Raw genomic sequence first — 19,725 nt, 5'->3', positions numbered from 1 at the left:
ACAAGGCTAGTGAGCCCTCTGGTGAGGTCTCTAAAGGGGCCCTCTTGCCCAACTGGGGCTGCAGGATGCAGCCAAGGCTACCAGATCCTCTTGCTTCTCACGAGAAGAGAAAAGCCCAGATTTTCACATGACAGCTTGGTTTTTAAGTAGGGAACTCAGAACTGTTCAAAAAGGGCGCCCAACATCCCACCCCGGTGAAAGCTGACTGGGCACCTGAAGCTTGCACTTTGTGGTTAACCATTTGTCCTTCAGTCTGGGTCATTTCAAAGTAGCTTCTTCAAACTACCATCGACAGCTGGCCCTGGCGTGGGAGGCCTGTGTGCAGGCGGCAGGATGGATGTGGACTGGGACAATGTTGGTTAGTCCCGGGCTGAGGAACTTTTGCTTCTTTTGGACTGGTTTTCTTTCTCTGCTCCTGTCCCACCCACTTCTGCCCAGGGAGTCCTGACCATGACCACGAATGCTGCCCCAAGGACAGTCCCTGTTGAAAACTGGCGGCCAAGCTCAGGACTCTGGATGAGACCAATGGAGGTCTTCATGTGTCTGACTGAGCTAGAAAGTTTTCTATATCCACATCCAAGAACTATGAAATTCCTTCCTGTCAGGTCTCAAGCCCTTGTCTGAATTGGCCACCTGCTCTTAGGATGCTGGTCACTGCACAGAGTATGGGCCATCCCTGGTTTCAGCTTTCCATCTCCAAACACCCGAAGCTGGGGTTTTGCCCCTCCACTGCAGCAGCAGCAGCCTTGAGGACTCTGGGTAGATGCAGTTAGCCAGAGATATTCACAAATCAGATGCTTATCAATCCAGTGTGTAAATTGGAGGCTCCTGGCATACTCACAAGTCATCTTAGTCCTTTTGTGCCCCTGAACAGCTCACCCACTCTCTTTCCCAGACAGGGAGAAGCCAGCCCAGCCTGGGGACTGCAGCCTCCGTTCTGGGTCCAGCTCCCCATCCTGGACACACTGGAAGGCCAGTGAATAGTCTCCTTCCCAGGCAAGGGGCCAGGGTGCGGATTCCAGGAGGTGGACATCTCAGGACAAGGTAGAGAAAGAGCCAAGGCATTTCATCTCCAGGGTGGGGACATAGATGGGGCAAGGGCCAAAGGAAAACCCTGGAGAGGAAAGGAGAATGAGCAGGCACTGTGAGTGTTCCCTGAGCCTCCTTGCCACACTAGGATACCAGTGTTTGTTCTGACCCTGGGTCGATGATGTCCTGGGTCCAACCTCTCCCAGAAACAAGTGCCCAGAATTTCCTCTTCTTTCTTTTCTAGCTGTATTGAAACAAAGCAGATTAATTCCTACACTACTGTGGAATAACAAACTGATGTGTTTCACACTTCATAGCCAATGTCATGTGCTGCAGGTAGTTCACTTACATTTCCAATCATGCGTTTTTACCTCTGGGGACTCATGCTGGCCCACCCCTTAAGCTTCTTCCTTTCCCATCCCTCACCTTGTTACACTCAGGATGACAATGAATGATAAGGAACTCCAACAATGTACAGTCTGGTTTTATTTGGACCCAGGTCACTTGGCTCAGCCTGCTCCAGCATGAACAGCGGCCACCCTCCAGCCATCAGTTGGAGAATCGAAGCAGTTCTTCATCTCCTGTGGACACAGAGAGGTTCAGGGAGTGGCCTGTGGGTGGGGACGCTTGGGATGGGGGACCTTCTGGAGGAGGGCAGGCCACTTGCTGAATGACTTCTCACCAAAGGGCGGTCCACAAAATAAATACCATTTTCACAGAGTAGATCAAGACACAGAAATCTTAAATGGCTGTTGTTCCCTTGTTGTCATTATTGGGAGAACTGCTATTACCTGAGTACTAACTCTGTGGCCATGGCACTTTGTCTCATTTTACAAAAGAAATGATTGAAGGCAGAAATCGCCCACTGCCCTACATGGCCAGCCTGAAGGTGGCAGCACCAGAATGGGCACCCAGCTCTGCCCAGCTCTTCAGCCTGCCCTGTACACCCTCTGGTGGTGCCCAGCTGGCATCTCAGAAGCCCAATTCCAGCTGGGAGAAGGCTTAGGGCTTGGCCCATTTCAAATGGGAAGCTGAGGCCCAAAGAATGAATGGGCTGCTCACCAGGTGCACAGTCTAGAACTGAGCTCTCCAGACCCCACCCACCAGCTGGGCTCTCCCAGCTGGATCCTGGCAGCCCCATAGGCCAGCCCATGCCCCCCCAGGGCCTCCTACCATCTCCAGGGACACCACAGTACTCCTTGCACTCTTTCTCCGAGTAGAACTTGTTGCCATTGCCTTGGCAGCCCCCATAGGTGAAGAGGACACACTTCCCCTGGACGGCGTCAAATGCCCAGAGCTGGGTCGAGCCTTGGCAGGGGCCATGGACAATGGGGAGATTGCAGGCCGCTGTGGGTAGAGAGAGGCACAGGGGATAGATGATGCATGTAATTACTGAGCCAGGGGACCCTGATCACCTAGAATATCTTTTATAGATTGGGAAACTAAGATCCACAGAAAGGAAGTGGTCGGCCTCAGGTCATCCATATCCATGTCTATGTCTTCTGACATCAAGAAATTTGCCCTGGAATTCTACAGGGGACATGCTCTCTTAACTCTGTCTGTTGGTAGATAGTCTGTTGGGAGAATAGGCCAGTGAGGCCATAGAGTTCACTGAGGCAGGGACTATACTCACCCACAGTTCGGCAGGTCTGCAGGCACTCCTTCTCCGAGATGAAGTTGTTGCCATTACCCAGACAGCCGCCATATTGGAAGATCTCACAGGCCATGGAGGAGCCATTGTAGAAATATCTCTTGAACAACCCCAGGCAGGGACCTGCCGAGTGTCCCAGCTGACAGGAATCTGGAGAAAGGCAGAAGAGTAGCACTTACTAGGTGCTTGGTATATACTTCTTACCAGGCTGGGTACTTAATATGCGTCAACCCTTTTAGTTTTCACCTCCACACATAGAGGAAGGCTTACCAACTCATTTTGTAGATAAAGAAGTGAAGTGACTTGGCCAGGGTCACACTGCTCAGACCCAAAACATGTCTGTTGAACTCTGTAAGCAATGCTAATTCTACTTTACAACGTGGGAACTTAACAGTGAGCCACAGACCTACCACATCCAGTGTTGGATCTATCTGCCCAGAGAATCTGTAGTAATAGCAGTTGATGATACATACATTCCCCAGCCTCATACCAGCCAGCCTGAGCGCGTCACTGAGATGCTACCACCATGCTTTCATCCCATTGTCCCCTGTCCCTGGAATGCCTTCCAGCATAAAACCCAACCTGAACGCCTGGGCACAGCATGGATTCCCTTTGGTCCAGGAGTTCTCTTTGATCTCTTCCATCTCCCCACATCCTCTGAGCTCCTCCAGCCCCTCGTTGACCCTCTCTTGGATTCATCACTTTCTTCCTTGGATGCTTCCCTACTAGACCAGGAGGTCCAAGAAGACAGGGATGGTTTGTCTCTGTGACCCTAGCAGCTGGCACAGGACTGTGGCTGAGCAGGTTTGGCTTTGGCTGAGTGAGTTGGAGAGTGAAGCATTTATGAACACTGTTAACTGCACAAAGTATCCTCACATTCTTTTCCCCCTTACTCCTAGAGGAGCCCTGATCGTCAAGCCCAGCAGGCTATTATCCCATTGTACAGATGAGAAAACCACAGCTTGGAGGCCACACAGTGATATAGACAGGGCAAGAACTCACTTTTCATCACAGAGATGAGAGTTCATAAGCTCAGGACCATGCTTTATGCTCCTCTCTCCCCCTACAATCCTGGCATGGTGCAGAGGCCTTTATTTGCCTTTTCTTGGCCTAGTTCTTAATTCTAGCAACACAGAGACTTCACAGTGATGAGGCATCCAGGGTGATCTCTTCCCTGGGACATGGCAGAACTGGGTGAAGAGGCATGTTCTCATTACCTTCTTTCTTGGTGAAATCAGTTACTGGTTGTCCCGTCCCTGATCCTTCATCTTCTTTGGGCAGCACAGCCCGCCGGGCCCTCTGCAGAGAAAAAACAATAAACTATTGAAGAATCCTTGCCATCACTGTTCACTGTACCCCTGGGACACATGAACAACAGTTATGTGCTCTGGAAATCAGGGTATAGATCAAGCACAGCTACTAGACAAGTGAATGGACTATTTTTACATGAGCATCATCTTGAATTCCAGAACAGGGATCACAGGGTAGATTTCTAACCTGCAATGAAAGTAAAAGCCATGAAGTATAATAATAACTCCATATCTAACTTCCAGGTGAAATGGCTAAAGAAATATAATAATGGGAAAGAATCTATCCAAGATTTAGAAGCCAGGGAAAAACTTCATTCCCAGTCTTATAATGCGAAAGCGTTTTTTACACAGTGGGGTGTGGGTGTGACTGATTTGAGGAAGGAACATCATTAGCTGCTTGCAAAGGAAAACTCCATTTTGAGAGTATTAAGGGACCCCCAAGACTGACCCTAATATTCCGGGCTGTGGTGGTGGGGCCTGCAGAGAGGAGCAGGCTCCAAAGCCGTTAAGAAGGTTTCTAGGTATAGAATCCCCTAAGGCAGAATCCCAGGACAATTAAAGAAAGGATTAGAGAAACTGTTAGCCACCAGGTAGCCTTTCTGTCCACAGATGAGACCTGGAACTTGAAAAGGTAGAATCACAATAAACCTAAACTTTCCCTTCTGCTTCTTGGATGCAACTGAAAATGTTCAGGGACCCCTGATTTCTGTCAGACTCATCTCAAGCTGGCGGCATGTAGGCCTTCTTTGATGAAGATGAAGGAATGGAGAAAAGTCATAGGATAAGTTAAATGATGCAGCTGCTCAGAAAAAAATTGGATTAAACTTGAGAAATAGTCTCACTAAACACAAGATGACAATAGGAAACAGAAGAAAACTTAGGGCATAGATGAAATTAAAAATGATGTACATAAATATAACAGGATCCAGAAATGATGGAAATTAATATGTGAAATTAGAAAACTACTGGAGATGGAAAAGAAACTGAATTTAACTACACAGTAGAGATAAAAGCAGCAGTTTAGATACTACCGAAAATAAATCCACTTGATTAGAACTCCAGGAGAGACAAGCACTATAGAAAAATAGAAGAAAACATTTCTGAGTTGAAGAAAGGCCTGAGTTGCCCAATTATAAGGGAAAAGAAAATCAGGGAAAATTAATGAAGAGCTCTTTCTTAGATATTTCCAGGGACAAAGGGCAAAGCCTGGTGGTCCTCAGAGTAAATGACAGGATTTAATGACAAAATCCCAAGAGTAGTATCTGAGGGTGAAAAGGCAGAAAAGATTATAACCTAAGAATTTTTCACTCATTCACACTCTTGACCATGTGATATAACCACAGAAAAACTTTCTTAGCTAGGCAAGGATCCAGAAACTGCCACCCATGCCTCTTTTCTGAAAAAATTACTTACAGAAATGTTCTCAATTAAGAAGGGAATCTAAATGCCAGAAATTAAAGATATGATAGCAAAGAAGTTATGGTAAGCTATAAGGCCAACAAAATGTAGTTAAAATAAAATAAATACTTGCTAAAGCAGTTATGCAATTTAATGTAAAATTTTTTAATTCTTTTTTTTGAAAAGTGGAAAGATTTAAAAATATCAATCTTTAAGAATATCCATAAAAACAAGAATGTGGGAAATGTAAAAGGATAGAGACAAAAAGTAAGAACAAGGAGAAATAGAAATGTGCTATATTTCTGTCTTTAAAAGAGAGTGTCTTTGGTTACTGTTTCATTCCTACATTGATAGAGAAATAAAGATTCAGCTGACATCTGACCTTAGACTTCTGGAAGCCTCTGGAACTGTAAGACAATAAATATCTGTTATTTAGACCTGCAGCTTGTGGTCTAACTTACCGGGGCAGCCCTGGGAAACTAACACAGAATGTGTGAGGACCAAGATGGTGCACCTCGGGAGAGAGCTTCACCCCTCCCCACCCCTAGTTCTTCAGAAAAATGGATGAACACAAAATACCTAAGGGCTTACACTAAAATAGAATGTGAGGAAATTAGGCTCAAATTATTCTGGGAAGTGGGCAGAGACATAAGGGACATCTCCGCCCCACCTTATCAGGTAAAAGTCTGGATAAAGCTGACTAAGCAGGAGCAAGATAAAGCAAAACAGTACAAAAACTACCCAAATCCACCTTAGAAATGAGTAAATAAATAACTCAAACAAAATTAAGAGCCTGCCTGTGGTGGACACCGTAGCGAACTCCCTAGATTTTCCCTCAGCAATAGACTTGCGGTCAGAGGCCGGGCATGCTACTGTCATGCAGCCTGTAGCTGGCAGCCTATTTAGAGAGAGCCTCAGCTAAAGGGAGCCACCTCACCCGGGGTTATGTTCCTTCCCAGACTGGTGCACATGGGGGTATCATGGTCTTGCACTTCTGTGCCATCTTGAGCCTGCTCTGAAGGGTCATCCCAGCTGCAGAGGTCCCTGTAGGGCTGGCTGGGGCATTATGACTGTGTCACAGCTCAACTTCTCCCTCATTCTAATCCCACCTTCATCCCTTCCCCTTCACAGATACTGACCCTGGAAATCGCAACGTGTGATACTGGAAGAAAACAGAATTAAAGAATGGAGGGCAATTCCCCAATGGCTCCATGCTATAGAATCATTTGATCAGAACATGCATTTATTAAAACAGGGCTTGTTGTGGTTTAGATCTTGAATGTCCCCCCAAAGGCTCATGTGCTCCAGGGTTGGGCTTTTGGAAGGTGATTGTATCATGGGAGTGCTATACACATCAGTGGATTAATCTACTGAATAGGTAAGTGTGTTGTTTGGAGGTGGAGTCTGATCAGAAGAGGTGGGTCTCTGGGGGCATGACCTGGAAGGGTGTGTCTCCTTCATTAGCTCCTCCCTTCACTCTGCTTCCTGGCCACCATGAAGTGAGCAGTTGACCTCCACCAGAATCTTCTACCTTGCCCTTCCTGCCGTAGAGCCAGCTGACCATGGACTGAAAACATGATCCAAATAAGCCTCTCCTTCTTTAAACTGTGGGTGGCATTAATTGTGTCCCAGTGACAAGAATGTGACTAGAACTGGACTCAAAGATGAAATGCCAAAACAACAAAATAAGATGAAAAGTGAACCCAGGCCTACATAGATCAAGAGCTAAAACATTATAAATTTGGAGCTAGCAAATAAATTAGAGATAGAAATAGTAAGAAACAGAATGCAGTGACTTGTCCACAAAGCAGAATGACTAAAAATGGCTATAAACGCAAAGTTAGTGATCCCAACAAATGTGAAGGAGAAATATAAAGAGCTGAAATCAACTAGAGAGAAACTAGTACATGTGAAAGATAAAGGCACCCTAAGTAGAGAGAATGAGTTCCCCATGAGCAAAATGGATTAAAGGGAACAGAAGATGAATTTAATCACACTGTGCAGGAAATTTCCCTGAAATATATAAGAAGTGCATTTGGAGTCTGTATTTGGACATCTATATAGGAAAAGAGTACCCTATGTTCTGGGAAATGTTTACACAGAATCATGAACACCAAGACATGACCTTGACTTCAATGACAAAGTTTTCCCAGGTATCAGAGCAGAAGAAACAAACTGCCTGGAAGGAGAGGAAATCTGTATCACAGTGGTCCCAGCACATTTCACAGCAGTCAGCACTGCTTAAGAAGACAGAGTGGGCCGGGGATTTAGCTCAGTGGTTTCACCACCTGCTGCACAACTGCAAGGACCCGAGTTTGATCCCTTATACAGAAGAAGAAGGAGGAGAAGGAGAAGGAGAAGAGGAGGAGGAGGAGGAGGAGGAAGAAGAGGAAGAGGAAGACAGAATGACATACACAAAGTTCCAGAAGACAGAAAATATGACCCCAGTATGCTACACTCAATCAAAATGAAGTCTGAGTATGCAGGAAGCAGGTAGTTGTTCCAAAACATTCGAGCTTGTTGGGTTAAAACACCCAAGGACTGCCTCAAAAACTCTACTTGGCAAAGAAGTGGCATTAATAGGAATGAATGAGTCAGAAATGGAGAATCTGGTTATGGTCACCAGACTGAAATAGAACTAACATACAGAACGAGGGGAGCCAGTTCTACAGAACTACATAAACTATGGGTATTATGGGGACAGAATGGAATGGGATTGGTGTCAACCTAGACTACACAAAAGAAAAAGCCAAGAGGAAATGAGACAAAGTTTAAGAGCTCTAATGTTATCTTTCAAATCACAGAATCAATAAGTGTTTTTTAAGTTTACAGATAGCAATGTTGACCTCTTAAATGTCTTTTCTTAACCTTCACTTTCCTTTAGGCCATGTGTCTCTTGTGGTGAGGGAGTATTTATTTGAAGTTCAAGAAGTTCACTTTGGTTTGTTTTAAAATTTAAGTAAAATAACAATTAATGCTTTGAAAATGAAATGTAGCACTTGTAACATAAATTTGTTTAATAACAGCCTGAGTACATCCATCCATCTGTACCTCCTTTTGTCTGTCCTGCTAAGATTACTAAAATTAGAACCTTCTGGGCCACTGTACCACTGCCTCCAGCACCAAGGAGCAGAGCTGCCCCCAGGGCAAAGGAGGTGAACATTCCAGGCCACCATACCAGTGCCCCCAGTGCTGAGGAGGTGAGCCACTCAAGCACCAGAATCACACATCACTAACCCACCCTCACAGCTGAAATGAGAAGACACTTAAACAAGTCTCCAAACCAGACTCCCAGATCACCTAAAGCAATCACAAAGGGAAACAAGATGGAGCAATTTGATACTCAATTACCTGGACTCCCTGAACTGGCAACAAAAGAGGATCTGGAAAAAATGAAATCAGAAAGAATTTCTCAGATGACAGCCTATAGTGCAAGACATGATTAATAAGTCTAGAGAGGACACAGATAAAAAAAAATAGAGGAACTGAGGAACATGATGGAATCCCAACATAGGAAACAAATGAAATCCATAAAACAGATGCAGACAGATTTCCAGGAGATTAAAAACTCCATTGAAAGTTTATGCAGCAGAATGAGCCTATGTGAGGACAGAATTTCAGATATAGAAGATAAGATTGCAGTTAGTGACCAAGAAAAGAAAAATTGCTTTAAACAGTAAGGGACCATGAGAAATCAATCCAGCAGCTGCTAGATGAAGCAAGGAAGAATAACATAAGACTGATTAGAGTCAATGAAGAAATAGGAGAGAGTGCAGATGACATTAAAAAAAAACCTGTTCACAGAAGTGATGGCAGAAAACTTCCCAAGCAGGGGAAAAGAACTTGACATACAGATAAGTGAAGCATATAGGACTCCAACTAGCCTTGACCAAAAAAAAAGATCTACACGTAGGCATATAACAGTTAAGATTCCAGAAACACAACAGAAGAACAAAATTCTACAAGCAGTTAGAGAAAAGAAACAAATCACATACAAAGGAAAGCCCATCAGAATCACAGCAGACTTCTCAATACACACCCTCCAGGCAAGACAACCTTGGAGTGACACAATTCAAGCCCTAAAGGAAAACAGCCTCCAACCCAGATTGATGTACCCTGCAAAACTATCTTTCAAAATGGATGGAGAAATAAGATACTTGCATGACAAAAAGCAGCTTAGGAACTTCATGAACACCAAACCAGCACTCCAAAAACTTTTACACAATATTCTAGGAAAAGACAATGAGGATCACATCCCAGGAAGCCCAGCAGAATGAATCCGTTGGGTATGACAAGAAATTAAATGCAAAGAGGGAGAATCAACAGAAAGGAAAAGTCATGACAATGATAAGTCAATACGTATCAGTTATAATCATCAATGTTAATGGTCTCAATTCACCAATCAAAAGAAACAGACTGGCAGAATGGGTCAAGAAGAAAGATCCAACAATATGCTGCATACAAGAAACACACTTAATTCAAAAAGAAACTTACAGACTGAAAGTTAAAGGGTGGAAAACAATACTCCATGTAACAGGAAAATCCAAAAAAGCAGGAGTAGCTATCTGCTTTGCAGATCAAATGGATTTCAAACCAACACCAATTAAGAGAGGCAAAGAAGAACACTACATCCTCTTAAAGGGAACAATCCAAGAGGAAGAGATGACAATTATAAACATGTATGCACCAAACACTACTGTGCCCGACTATAAAAAACAAATACTAAAGGACATGAAAAATCAAATAAGCACTAATACAGTAGTGGTGGGGGACCTCAATACCCCACAGTCACAAATAGATAGATCAACTAGACAAAAAATGAGCAATGAAATACTAGAACTCAATCAAAGACTTGAACAAATGAACTTAATAGATGTTTACAGAGTGTTCCACCCCACCAAATCAGAGTACACATTCTTTTCAGCTGCACACGGCTTCAGCTGCACATTTTGGGTTGTTCCCAAAATAGACCACATACTCGCTCATAGAACATCTTTAAGTAAGTGCAAAGGAATTGAAGTTATCCCCTGTATATTATCAGACCATACTGCAATGAAATTGGAGATCAATAGCAAAAGGAACCATAAGAATTTCATAAACACATGGAAATTGAACAACACACTTCTGAATAACCAGTGGGTCACAGAGGAAATTAAAGAAGAAATCAGACAGTTCTTACAATTAAATGACAATGACAATACAACATATCAGAATCTAAAGGACACAATGAAAGCAGTCTTACAAGGGAAATTCATAGCAGTGAATATGCATATTAGGAAAACAGAGCAAGCCCAATTAAACAACCTGATGCTGAACCTCAAGCTTCTGGAAAAAGAAGAGCAGGACAACCCCAAAGCTCATACAAGGGAGGAAATTATAAAGATCAGAGCAGAAATCAATGCAATGGAGACTAAGAGAACGATATAAAAAACTCAATGAAGCCAACAGTTGGGTCTTGGAAAGAATCAACAAAATTGACAAACCCTTAGCCGACCTTATCAGAAAAAGGAAAGAAAAGGCCTAAATCTATGCAATTAGGAATGAAAAGGATGAAATTACAACTGACCCAGCAGAAATCCAGAGGATCATCAATACCTACTTTGAGAACTTATATGCCAATAAGATGGAAATCACAGAAGAAAAGGACAGATTCCTAGATAAGTATGAATTACCAAAGTTGAACGAAGAAGACCTAAAAATTCTAAACAACCCAATATCAACCAATGAAATTGAAAACGTAATTAAAAACTTACCAACTAAGAAAACTCCGGCTTCACTGCTGAATTCTACAAGACATTTAGAGAGAAACTACTGCCACTACTGTTTAAACTCTTCAGTGAAATTGAAAGGGAAGCAATACTCCTGAATTCATTGCTGGAAGCAAGCATCACCTTGATCCCCAAAGCAGAGAAAGACCCAACCGAAAAAGAGAACTATAGGCCAATCTCACTAATGAACATAGATGCAAAAATCCTTAATAAGATACTGGCAAAGGGCCAGGGATTTAGCTCAGAGGTTCCACCACCTGCTTCACAAGCGCAAGGACCCAAGTTCGATCCCAGGTACCAAAAAAAAAACAAAACAGTGATACTGGCAAATAGAATGCAGAAGATCATTAAGAAGATCATACACCCTGAGCAAGTGGGATTCATCTTGGGGATGCAGGGATGGTTCAACATATGTAAATCAGTCAATGTAATACACTATATCAATAGAGGCAAAGACAAAAACCATATAATCATCTCAATAGATGCAGTAAAAGCATTTGACAAAATCCAACATGCATTTATGATAAAAACCCTAGAAAAAATTGGAATAGATGGTCTCTACCTCAATCTGATAAAAGTCATCTATGAAAAACCAACAGCCAATATCATACTAAATGGTCAAAAACTGAAATCCTTCACACTAAGATAAGGAACAAGACAAGGATGCCCACTATCACCACTCTTGTTCAATATAGTTCTGGAAACATTAGCCATGGCAATTAGACAAGAGAAAGAAATAAAAGGAATGAAGATAGGAAATGAAGAAGCCAAATTGTTATTATTTGCAGATGACATGATACCCTATATAGAAGACCCCAAGAACTCCACCAAAGTCTTCTAGACTTAATAACCAAATTCAGTCAAGTAGCTGGTTACAAGGTCAACACCCAAAAATCAATAGCTTTCCTCTACACAAATGACAGACTCACTGAGAGAGAAATAGGGCAAATAATTCCTTTCACAATAGCATCCAAAACACTGAAATACCTAGGAATCAACCTAATGAAAGAAATCAAAGACCTCTTCTCTGAAAACTATAGCACTCTGAAAAGAGAGATTGAAGATGATATCAGAAAATAGAAAGACATCCCTTGTTCCTGGGTAGAAAGGATCAACATAGTGAAAATGGCCATACTTCCAAAACTGCTGTATAGATTCAATGCAATCCCAATTGAGATCCCAGCAGCATGCTTCACAGACCTGGAGAAAACAATCCAAAAATTCATTTAGAACAAGAAGAGACCTAGTATAGCAAAAGCAATCCTAGGCAACAGAGACATGGCAAGTGTATCACAACCCCCAAGTTGAAACTATACTACAAAGCTACTGTGATAAAAACAGCATGGTACTGGCAAAGAAACAGACCTGAGGACCAGTGGAACAGTGAGAAGATGCAGAAACAACCCCAGACACACTCAGCCACCTCATATTTGACAAAGGACCCAAACATCCTCACTGGAGGAAAGATAGCCTCTTTAATACATGGTGCTGGAAAAATTGGGTTTCAACTTGCCGAAGATTAAAAGTAGACTTATATCTCTCACCATGCACTAAACTAAAATAGAAATGGATTAAAGATCTAAATATTAAAATAGAAATGCTGAACCAGCTGGAACAGAGGTTAGGTACAACTCTTGAAGACATTGGGGTAGGAAAAGATTTTATGAACAAAACCTCAGTTGCCTGTGAACTAGTACAAACAATCAACAAGTGGGATCTCTTCTTACTAAAAAGCTTCTGCATAGCAAGAGAAAGCACCGATAGATTGTGTGAAGAGACAACCCAAAACGTGGGAAAAAAATTTCACCTGCTGTTCCTCAGACAAAGGTCTACTATCTCAAATCTATAAAGAACTTAAAAAAATCAGACCTCCCAAATTTAAAGACCCAATCCAAAAATGGGCGTCTGAAATGAACAGACATTTCTCAGACAAAGAAGTAGAAACAGCAAATAAGCACATGAAAAAATGTTAAACACCACTGGTCATTCGAGAGATGCAAATGAAAACAACACTGAGATTCCACCTCACACCAAAAAGAATGGCTGCTATCAAGGAATCAACCAATAACAAATGCTGGTGGGGCTGTGGGGAAAGAGGAACCCTGCTCGACTGCTGGTGGGAATGTAGACTGGTGCAAGCACTGTGGAAATCAGTATGGGGATACCTCAAAGAACTAGGACTGGAAGTCCCATTTGACCCAACTATTCCCCTGCTGGGGATCTTCCCCAGAGAATTAAAAGAATCATACCACAGTGATATATGTGCACCCATGTTCATAGCAGCGCAGTTTGTAATAGCTAAAACTTGGAAGCAGTCCAATTGCCCAACAACTGGAGACTGGATAAAGAAAATGTGGGATTTTTTAATAAAATGGAGTACTACTCAGCCATAAAAAATGAGAAATTAGAGACATTTATAGCTAAATGGATGTACATTGAGGTGAGACTCTTAAGTGAAATAAATAGGACACACGTGTAAGTGCCAAATAGTTTCTCTAGTGTGAGAAACTGAAAGTGTCGATAAAGACTAAAAGTTATAATTGATAATGTGAAATAGGAAGAAAAGGGGCAAAGGGGAAGGAAGTGGAGGAGTAGGGGAAAGGAAAGAAGGGAATGGAATTAATATGAGAAATGGAAAAATGGAAACAAAGTCTTTGTAGATAGGGAGGGATGGAGGGGTTGAAGGGAGGGCAGGGGAAGGGGAAAAAATAAGAACCAAGAGAGATTATGTAAAGATGCAAATTTCCAATGATGAATGTCATCATATTGTGTACCTTAAATGTACCAAGAAAAATTTTTAAAAGATTACTAAAATTATGTGAATAATGGCAGTTTGGGGCTTTAAAAACTATTTTTATTTATCTTGATATTTTCTGCTTTGGTTTAATTCTTTGTAATGAGCATATGTAAGTCTTATCAGATCGAGAATTTTTTCTTTAAAAATATAGGAGTAAATATGTAATATGTTAACAGTGTTGATTCTATGTCAGAATGACATTCTTATCTCATCTTTTCTTATTCTTTCAATTTTCAAGGATATGTTTTTCAGTAAATACATATATACTTACACAGGCACATCCATACATATACACATTATATGTACACATAGAAACATGTATATACAGACACAAATCAGAACAAATTAAGATACATAATTTCCAAATAATTGAAGAAAGCTTAGTCATTATGGCAAATGGAGGAAAAATAAATGGAGGAGTAAACTCAGGAGGCTGCTGAGGAGAGGAGTTGGTTTGAGAAGTTACTTATTTTCAAATTTCAAGAGAAATCAATTGATTTTATTTTTGTGTATTGAGTACCATTATTCATTACTAAATATTGTCATTTCATATTTGTGTTTTACTTCTTTTAGGCACTTTTAAGGGCTATGTTAAGAGCCTTTCCAATATGCTATTGGATTCTGGCACATATGTAAACATAATTTTTCTTCCATTTCACAGATGACAAAAGTGAGGTCAAGACAGGGCAGCAACCAGCCCTGTGGTGGAAGCAAGATTGAGCCCTGATGGGCCTGACCTCAGAGCTCACGTCCTACACAGCCCTCAGTGATCCGCCTCCACCACGGCAAGGCCTGAGCAAGGCCAGAAACAACCAAGTGTGTAGAGTACTGAGACCAGACTGGCAGGTGGGGAGGGGGCAAGGGAAGAGGTACTCACCGGGGCTGGGGTGGACTCTGGTGCCTGGTCACCAGGGACACATTCCCCTAGGGCAGAGGACAGCAGACAGGAGTGAACAGAGGGACAAGGCCTGGGCGTAACCTGGACCTAGAGTTCTTTTACGACAGCAGATGCTCTCCACCTCGTGAGTGGCCCTGCCCACTCTGCTTGCTCAGGGTCACTCATTGGAAAGACAGCAGGCTGGTGGCCGCACTGTCATCACCACCTGCCCACCCACCCCTCACTACACACATCTCAACATCACCGCGAGAACAGCAATAGCTAATGTTTATCGAGCACTCGCTAGGCACAGTGTTGTTGTACTTAGTGGCTTTATCTCGACTCCTCACAGCAGTAGATAAGGCAGCCATTATTGTCCCCATCTTACAGATGGGTAAAAAGAGGCTCTGAGAGGTTGAGGTTGGCTAGCCAGAAGCCACATAAATTAGAACCTAGAGCCCATGATCCAATCCCAGTACTCTACGGTCTCCTAGGGTCTAAGAGGTTCCTATGGATTCTGGATGTGGCCTCACTGAGACAAATGGCCGTCAAAGGCACATGGAATTGGTTCTCCTCCCAGCTTTGTCAGCGGTGTGCTGTGAGGCTTGGAGCCAACCCAGTGGTTCTCTGATTCTCTATAAAGAGGGAAGGGAAGGGACTGTAGTTCCTGTTTGCCCCCAGGGTTATAGGAAAGACACAGGGGCTGGGTGGTCTCTGGGGGCCATGAAGGAGGAGTAGGGGATAGAAATAGAGGTGGGTTAGGGGGTGCCATTTACCTCTGTTGGCCATTGTGAAGATGGAATCCTCGGGGATGCCTACGCCCAGGGCCATCTCCCTGAATTCCTGCAGGAGGCTGTCTCTCAGCCGCGGCTCTCTCCCTAGAAGTAGGAGGTAGAGGAGACACCTAAAGCCATCAGGCACCTGGCCTGGCCAGGGCAAGACAGTTTGGCCTGGAGATTTTTGTTTGGGCAAAGTTTGAAAACTATTGCCCTGTTCAGTCTCCCCAACTAAGCCCTACCTCCCTCCTCCAGGGAATGCAGACATTTGCCTCTTCCCCTAACTGGAGTTGTGTCAGAAAGAAAAAAGCCGAACTCCCTGTTCTTCCCCAGCCTACCATCCAAAAATCAATGGTGCCCTCCCACCCACAATTCCAATCTGCTCATCTTGTTATTGGGCTTTACCATAGAGCTTGGCAGTAATGGTCGGTCCATGGTGGTGGCTGAACTTCTTAGTTAGAATGATGGCATACTCATCATAGTTGGTGTGGACCACATAGGACTCCATGGTTACATTCCATTCTGTAGAGAGATGAAGGCAAGATTTGTGGTCAGGAGGTTCTTCTGGGTGACCCATCACCCACTCACTCACACATCATGTCTTCAGCCACCCGTCCATCTAGCCACCTGTCCCTGCTGAATATGTCAGTTTACCCTGTCTACCACACATCCATCATTAATTCACCCACCATCACTTTCATCAGTCCTCTCTAAATCCTCCCTCCCCTCCTTCCTTGATGTTGTCCTCAGCATTCAGCACAGTACCCTGTTCTGGATGAGTACTTGGAGTGCGAGAGGGAGGAAGAAAGAGGAGGAGAAGGCATCTGGAGAAAGGTAGGTGACATCTCAACTAAGTGGGAGGAAATAGGGACAGACAGCAAGTGAACTGAGGACACGAAGGTGCTTCTGAGCACAGGAGAGGAGGGTGAGTCTCCTCCCTCACGTACTGGACTTGTGGTAGAGGAACTTCCCAGCCGTGTCTGTTTTCTTGTAAACCCCTGAGGTCTCCTGGCACACCCCTTGCCTAGAATGAACAAACCAAAAAGAAGGTAACTTGTGGTAGAACCCATGGTCTTGACTCCCAACCCTGTTGCAGGACTCTGTATTTAATTTCCTTTTTTAAAATTTGGAAATAACACTTCCAAACATTCTGTTACATGCCGACACCCACCGGGGAGACCCCCATTTTACGTAAGTGGGAACAGAGCAGGAGTCGGTTGTGAAACAGACACAGTGGTGGGACACGGCGCTTGCAGTGTAGACAGGACAAGGAAAGGGCGCCTTCTTGGGGCAGGGGAGGAGGGGCCTGGTGCTCAGGCGCCAGGTCCTGTCACCCTCCAGGAGAAGCCTGGTGCTGGGGTCCTGGTCCCTCTTGCTGCCCCTACTCACCGCCAGTGGGTATGGGTTGTGCTGATCTGTGTCTCCGTGGTCCCCTTGCCCAGCACCATTGTGCTCACACTCAGCCTGTCTTTGATCCTCTTCAGCCACGGGCACGTGGAGCCCGTAGCCAGGTTGAACCATTTCCCATAGATCTAGGAGGCAGCACCAGCTCTAGGTCTGGATTGGCCTCGGACCTCAAAGAAGACTTGGCTGACACCCCCAGCCCCCTTCTCTCAATGACCAGCCTTGTATGGTAGGTGATGGGGTGGGGTTTTTTTACAGCAATGAGGATTGAGCCCAGGGGTGTTCTACCACTGGGTCACATCCCCAGCCACTTACTTACTTATTGTCAGTTTGAGACAGGGTTTCTCTAAGTGGCCCAGGCCGGCTTTGAACTTGTGCCCTTCCAGCCTCAGCCTCCAATAGAGCAGGGATTGCAGGCGTATGCCAGCATGGCTGACCGATAGTGTCTATGGTGAATGGTGGGGCTGTACCCTCAGTGGGAAGGAGGGATTGTGGCAGTGCCCTGGGCTCCGTGGGGCCACGCAGGACGGCACTGTGGCCTCTTCCTCTTCACAGCTGGAGAGCACCCTCATCACCCAGAACAGGCTAAGGAGCCTCAGACCCTCTGCCATCCTGACCCCCAGAAGGCCCTGCTCCCCATGTCCCCTCTGCCCATACCCTCCCTTGTCCCTAAGGTAAAGCGAATGTGCTGTTGCTGCCTCAAGTAGGGTCCAAGAGTCTCACACAGAGGTGGAGACTGAGCTGTGGGCAGGCAAGTTCCTGCTCAAGGTCACTGTGCCATTCAGGGCAGAGCTGGGGCTGCAGGCAGCTTGAGGCCCTGTGCCACACACACACACTCACATGCACACACACGCAAGCACACACACCTGGTGCTGGGTCCCGCCCCAGGCCAGGACATCTCGCCAGCCTTCCATCAACCTCTATCCTGCTTCTCCTCTTCCCATGATCCCTCATGCCCAGCACAAAGGTCATGGGCAGTGAGTCCCCCATGCCACCTAGTTTCCGTGCATGTGAGGCTAGGGACCAGGACGGGCTAACAGAAAGATGCTGCAGCTAGGCTGGATCACTAAAGGATGAAGGTCTGGAGCAGGTGGGCCTCAAGGGTCACTAAACACTGGGCCACGAGAAGGCTGCAGGGCTGGCAGAGGACAAAGCTTTCTCTGCGAGGAGTTCCCATGGGAGGATAGGTTTCCCTGGGACCCATGAGGACAGTGTGTGAGGACGTTTGGCTCAGAGTGTCAGAGGAGAGTCCCACAGAACGAGTTGGCAGACTGTTGTAGCTTCAAAGAACCCCAGGAGGCCGAACAGAGGGGCCCTTCAGGGCTGAGCAGTGGGGTTCCCGTTGGGGACTGAGACCCTGAGACAGGCAGAACTTGGCCAGCCAGGCCCGGGCACTTGGACACTACAGCCCCACAGCCACCCACAGGGAGGCCGGCCTTACCCGGGATTCATCAAAGTTCTCCTGCACTTGGATGTTGTCTGGCGGCATCGGCACAGGATTCACACTCACGGCCAGGTAGGCAGCCAGCAGCAGGAGCAGGGCCCCAACACCCTGCATGGCTCTTGGTTCTTCTGTCTCACCACTCAGACTGGAGACACGGGCGCTGCCACCTCCCTGGCAGAGGCAACTGTGAACTGAGGCTAGGAACGGGGCCCAAGGTTTGTAGGTGACCTTGGTGTTTGCTCTGCTCAGCTAGGACGAATCAGGGCCATGTGGCCACTCTGATTGACCCTGTGGCCTGGTCAGGGTCAATCCCCGAAGCGCAGAGGCCAGGATGGTGGACTTGGAAGAGCTGAGTCCCCAGAAAGTGTCCCTGTGAATGCCCACCTGTTACAGCGGCCACTTGAGGCAACATCCAGCCTTTCCTGCTGTGTTCCCCCACCTGAATGCTGGCAGTTCGAGTCTGAGGAAACTGAGGCCCAGGGACAGGAAGCAACTTATCAGCCATGGCAGGGAGGTCAGGCGGAGCCAAGACTGACACCACAGCACCCTGCCCCCGACCTGCTTTCTCTGACCCTTGGCTTCCTGGTGCCTTAGCAGATCACAGCAGATGACGATGGCGATGATGGTGGTGGTGGTGGTAGCAACAGAACCCACTCACTGAGCACCTGCTACATGCAGATTTGGTCCCCAGCATTTGCACAGGTCACAGGGTTGCATTGAATTCCGAACCTCCTCCGGAAGCGGGTGCTATCTTCCCCTTTATAGACACAGGATTCGAGTCACTAAGAAGTGGGGTGTCTGGCCAGGGATCCCCACGGGGATCTGCTGGGGAAGGGGCCATCTGTCCATGGCTGAGAGTGGGCACTCAGGGTCCAGCAGATGACGTGGGACTCCTGCTACTGTGTGACCCCGGGCAAACCACTCCACCTCTCAGTGCCTTGATTTCTGTATCTGTAGATGGAGACCACAGTCCAGGTTCCTGGAGGCATCGGCACTGGTGATGCACTAGCAGGTTCCTGGCACCACGGTGTCCCCTCCCAAGTTCATACCCACCCACGCTTCCGGATGCGACCTCACTGGCAGACAGGATTTAGTTAGGATGAGTACGGACGGGCCCATTGTGGGTCCTGAATCAATGACCAGCGTCTTTATGTGAGACCCACAGAGACACCCATACAGGGACAACGGCCACGTGCAAACAAGGCAGAGATAGGAGGGATGCGGCTATAGGCTGCCTAGGCTGATGGCAGCCACCGGAAGCTGGCAAGTGG

The 19,725-nt window shown here is 45.5% G+C and overlaps 1 protein-coding gene across 1 annotated transcript; it reads right to left on the bottom strand.

Annotated features, from left to right (window-relative positions):
• Nucleotides 1-1,497: 1,497 nt before the first annotated feature.
• On the bottom strand, nt 1,498-18,665 carry Ambp (alpha-1-microglobulin/bikunin precursor). The gene is made up of 10 exons (XM_004849512.4): nt 18,452-18,665; nt 16,996-17,138; nt 16,554-16,630; nt 16,012-16,128; nt 15,607-15,708; nt 14,831-14,877; nt 3,898-3,979; nt 2,663-2,830; nt 2,203-2,376; nt 1,498-1,610 (listed from the first exon to the last, which is right to left on the bottom strand). The coding sequence occupies exons 1-10, from the start codon at nt 18,566-18,568 to the stop codon at nt 1,579-1,581; spliced, it is 1,059 nt and encodes a 352-aa protein (XP_004849569.2). The 5' UTR covers nt 18,569-18,665; the 3' UTR covers nt 1,498-1,578.
• Nucleotides 18,666-19,725: the final 1,060 nt, after the last annotated feature.

The sequence above is a fragment of the Heterocephalus glaber genome, unplaced genomic scaffold (genome assembly GCF_053883595.1).
Source record: "Heterocephalus glaber isolate CG9 unplaced genomic scaffold, H.glaber_assembly_v1.0 deba00001479, whole genome shotgun sequence".
Classification (NCBI taxonomy): Eukaryota; Metazoa; Chordata; class Mammalia; order Rodentia; family Bathyergidae; genus Heterocephalus; species Heterocephalus glaber.
This window is presented reverse-complemented; position numbering and strand designations above follow the sequence as displayed.